The 4613-nt window shown below is 33.3% G+C and overlaps 1 protein-coding gene across 1 annotated transcript; it reads right to left on the bottom strand.

The window, feature by feature from the left end:
• Positions 1–224: 224 nt before the first annotated feature.
• Positions 225–4181, bottom strand: LOC147809484 (delta-latroinsectotoxin-Lt1a-like). Its single transcript, XM_087164167.1, has one exon. The coding sequence runs from the start codon at positions 4116–4118 to the stop codon at positions 651–653; it is 3468 nt and encodes a 1155-aa protein (XP_087020293.1). The 5' UTR covers positions 4119–4181; the 3' UTR covers positions 225–650.
• Between the last annotated feature and the right edge of the window lie 432 nt (positions 4182–4613).

Genomic DNA, 4613 nt, shown 5'->3' with positions numbered 1-4613 from the left:
ATATATATATATATATATATATATATATATATATATATATATATATATATATATATATATATATATATATATATGTCAAATATTAATAATTAAATTGAAAAATGTGGTTTGATTAATTAAAACAAACTAAAACAAAATAAAGCAACTTATATAAGAAGTATCTAATAGAAATATAACATTAACATAAATTCGCGTTACTCGGGTTAAAAAAGAGCAGCGAAATATCCGGTTGAAGAGTCCCGGAAGCAAACTTTTATGAATGAATTGAGTTACAAACTCTTGGGTTACAAATTGTGTGCTTAGATTATTAATAAAATAGAAGATAATGGTGCAAAATTCAATAATTTGTATTGTAAAATGGATTTTATAGAGCTTGGTAAATCATGGATAAAAAAGAAACATTTTAGATTCTAAATATTACTCAAGCCTAGTTGCTTTAAGGTGGTAATAGACTTTTGAATTTGGGGCTCTGAACCAGAATACTGAAACAAGATCGGGCAAGAAAACCTCTGGTTTCTCAGATTCTATACTTAGTATAATAAATTACATAAATCAACAATTAGTAAGTTTAGAAAATATTTCCAAAAAGCTCAGAAACAATTTTGAATTAGAAATTTAATTACCACCAGCAGTGAAGACATTTCGTAAATTTAGTTTGCATTGTCGTTTTTAGTTTCTGACAAGCAGTGTTGCGCTACAGTGTTAAGAGAGTTTTGTTTTTCAGGTGCTCCGTTAGGATCCTTAGTAACGAGATCTGAAAAGAAAGCTTCCATTTGCTCAGGACTTAAAATACTCTTCATCTGCTCACATAGAATACTCAGAATTATGTTGCTATTTCCACCTTCAATGGATTTGTATATATCTGAATGCAACTTAGCGAGATCTACCAATTCTTCTGCTGGTACATCACTAACACTGTCTACAAATTCACTAAATTTTTCGGTAATTTTCAATGCTTCAGCTTGAGATTCTAAAGTCGACAACGCTTCTTTGACATTCCATTTGTATTTCTCATTTGTGAATTTTCTAACAAAAAGATCCATCAACATCAAAATTCCATTAGTATCAATATTTTTCCCGAAAGAGTTTTTAACATTTGGAAAATAATTCCGATTGTCAGCTAGCTTCGCGTCAAAGGAACTTTGGCTGCCTAAATTTTTACTAGTACTGGCAGAGTTTGTAGAAAAATGCATTGGTTGTAGCTTTGTCAATTCAATAGATTCAAAATTACGCTTCATACGAATGCTTGTAAAATTACATGGTGTTTCATTTGGGTTCTTTTTTCTTTCAAAGCACATTTGAGCTCCTTCGTTAAATGTTTCCATTGTCGCGTTGACTAAAGTATCTATTGAAGGATCATTTGTCACAATTCTAAGTATTTCATAGTAGCCCATCTTGTTAAAAACTTCTAACGGTGGTAAATCTTTGTATTTTTGAAACTGAATAGAATCTTTATTATCGTAATAATCATAGATCTTGCTAAAGATATAATTATAACAATGAGTTGCTATAACAAAACCTTCATCTGTAGTAGCATCAACAATACTTGGATCTTTATTTACCGCTGCTCTCATTGCTTCAAGATTTACATTTTTTATAAAATGTTGAAATGGTGAAAGTTCCTTGTTATCATACAGTTTCATATTTGCCCCTTGCTTTATTAAAAGTATGATTTGCTTTGTGTTGTCAGACTTTGACGCCAAATGTAAAGGAGTAGATCCATCATCTGTTTTTGCATCAATGTTAGCATTTTTAACCAACAATTTTGCAGTAAAATCGGTCTCTGGCCTCAAAGCTGCTAGATGCAAGGCGGTAAATCCACCTTTTGATGCTGCGTCAGGATTAGAATCTTTGTTTAATATTTCATCGAACGCTTTCATTTGTCCAGTTGCAACAGATAGCTGAAGTGGTGTCACATTTTCTTTGGAAGATATACTAATATCAGTCCTGCTGTTTTTAAGAAATTCAAGGGCTGCATCTTCCTGTTTGAAATATACAGTCACGTAAAGTGGTGTCCAATTATTATCCGACGTTACTGCATTGACATTAACTTCCTCAACTTCCTTCTTCCCTGACAGAAGGTACTGTATCATATCTATATTTCCTTCCATTGCAGCGAAATGAAGTGGTGTTAGATTATCTTTATTTCCAGCATTTACATCTACTTTGCCACTACTTAACAATGCATCACATATGTCTCGATCCCCTTTCATGACAGCCAAGTGGAAAGGAGTCAAACCGAAATTTGACTTCGCATTAACTAGGATCTTTTCCTGATCAAGCAAGAGTTTGATAGTTTTTGGGGTACCACGTACAGCAAGATGTAAAGGCGTGTAGCCTGATTTTTCTTGTTGATTAATTTCAATTTTTTCTGCAGCAAGTAGATGTTTAACCGCATTTTGATACCCTTTTTTTGAAGCTATATGGAGTGGTGTTAGTCTATCGGAATTTGTTTGGACATTCACGTTTGCCTTAAGAGTGGTCAAAAAGCTTACAAATCCAGCGTTTTTAGTGCCAGCTGCAACGTGTAGCGGAGTAAATCCTTTTTCATCCTTAGCATTCAAAAGATCATCTTGTGTTTCATCGATAAGGTATCGTAATGCAATTTTTACGTTTCCACTTTCAGCGGCAGCATGCATGATGCTTCTTTTATTTTCGAAAACCGCATTAATGTGTGCTCCTCCTTCAAGTAACTTAGGAATATATTCCAAAGCTTTCATTTGATCTCTACTTCCCGCTGCGTCATAAAGATCTCGATCAACATCTCGAAATTCCACCTGAGATTTCGTTAAAATGTATGCTAGCTCAGGCTTATCCTCATTAAATTTTCGAAAAATAAGTCTCTCTCTTCCTTGTTCGTCTCTGGGTACTGTAACTACAGGGTTTGCTTGATTCTCCACATCTAGTTCAGACCAGCGACTAAACTTAGAGTAAGCACCATTTTTTCTTAGCTGTACAGCGTAACTTACTTTTGCCTTCTCATCCCAATCCCCATAGTTAGATGGAATAACACTTACCACTGAGAAGCCGATATTATCAACAGGCTGTGGCATATCCTCTATGACATTTAAGACCATGCCTGCAATTTTAGACTTTAGTTCTTTTAAATCATTTACTCTCTTTGATATGTCTACATATAACTCATTCTTGACATCTGGAATGAAACCTTTGTCCTTAACTTCGTCCAAAGTTTTAATGACGTTGTTAATTAAACCCTTGTCTCCAGTTAAGGATGTTTTGAATTCATTAAAGGTTGTGATTAAAAGAGTGATTTGATCATTGAACTGTGCGTCTTTGCCATTCTGATAGTAAAAGTCAACAAGATAACAGTGTTGTTTTAGAAGAAAAAACATAACTGCAGAATAAGTTTGCGTTCCATAAAATAAAGCATACAAAGCTTGAAATGCTTTGGAATCATCAGCATTCTCAGGAATCGCAAAATTGTTGTTTTTGTCCATTAGATCAAACAGATCTGAATGCAAACCTTCTGGCAACCTCACTTTCTTCAAGAAGTCAAGAATACCGTCTTTTTCTTTTAAACGAAATAGGAATTGATCTGCCGGCAGCCTACCTATTTCGTCCTTTTTTTCTTGAAAATATCGAGAGAATTTATTTATTTTACTTAATATTGATTGTATTTTGAGATTTTTCAGAGTTGCTAGTATGTTTTTAAATCCCCATTTCATCTCTTGGCGAGTTTTTTCAACGCTATATAAAGTGTCAGTTACCATTTTGGTGACTTTTTCCACAGTTTGTGTCATTCTGTCAAGTTTTCTGTCCATCTCACTAAATCTCTTTTCCATAATTGCTTTTATTTCCTCAAAATTCCAGTCATCACATTCCATCGCTGTAGAAGCAATATTCATTCCATATTCAGCTACGTGCGCTACTGCAGATACGCCTGCAGCAATGTTTTTCGCCTTGTCGGTGACAAGAGGAATGTCTGGTATATCTCCGATTAGATTGGTTATGAGACCTGTTGTATGAGTACCGTACTCCAAAGCCTTACATTTCTTTTTCATAGACTCAATTTCTTCCATTGCTTCTTCATACTCGGCATCGAGGTCAGCGTCTCTTTTAGCAACAACTTCAACTCTGAAAATTTTGTTGATACGCATTTCGTTAGTTCGATGAAAGTTGGTTTACCTATCTTCACGTTAAAAGGTTCTTTTAGCAAGTGAAGGAGAAACAATTATTTAGGAGTACTTATACTTGAGTTCCACCTGTGGATAATTACTTATTTCACAGATGTCTAGGTATTTTAATCAGATACTAGTGTCAAAGTTTTGATGTGTTTGAAATTAAGGGAGACCATATGTGAATTTTTATTTTCCGATAAATTCTGTCAAATCTTGATATAATGAGTTTTTCTATGAAATGTTGATATACAATAGATTATAAGTGCAGGGTATATATCCACGACATTAGTAAATTGAAATTTATTTCTATTTTTATTATTGTCAATATGAAATATTGAGTTGATTTTTTTTTTGATTTAAGGGAATGATGTTTATTATTTGATTTCAGAAGAGATTTTTGCATAGCGCCTTATATTTTAAAATATAGTAATCCCTTTTTTAAAAGATAACATTAGTTGCATTATTTTTTATTTT

The sequence above is a fragment of the Parasteatoda tepidariorum genome, chromosome 5 (assembly GCF_982258835.1).
Source record: "Parasteatoda tepidariorum strain Cologne lab strain chromosome 5, Ptep-v5.0, whole genome shotgun sequence".
Lineage (NCBI taxonomy): Eukaryota > Metazoa > Arthropoda > Arachnida > Araneae > Theridiidae > Parasteatoda > Parasteatoda tepidariorum.
Note: the sequence above shows the minus strand (reverse complement) of the source record. Positions and strands in the feature narration are given on the sequence as shown.

Bases quoted from the DNA above. Each gene is read 5' to 3' on its own strand.
- LOC147809484 (XM_087164167.1), bottom strand. From the start codon at position 4,118: ATGCGTATCAACAAAATTTTCAGAGTTGAAGTTGTTGCTAAAAGAGAC.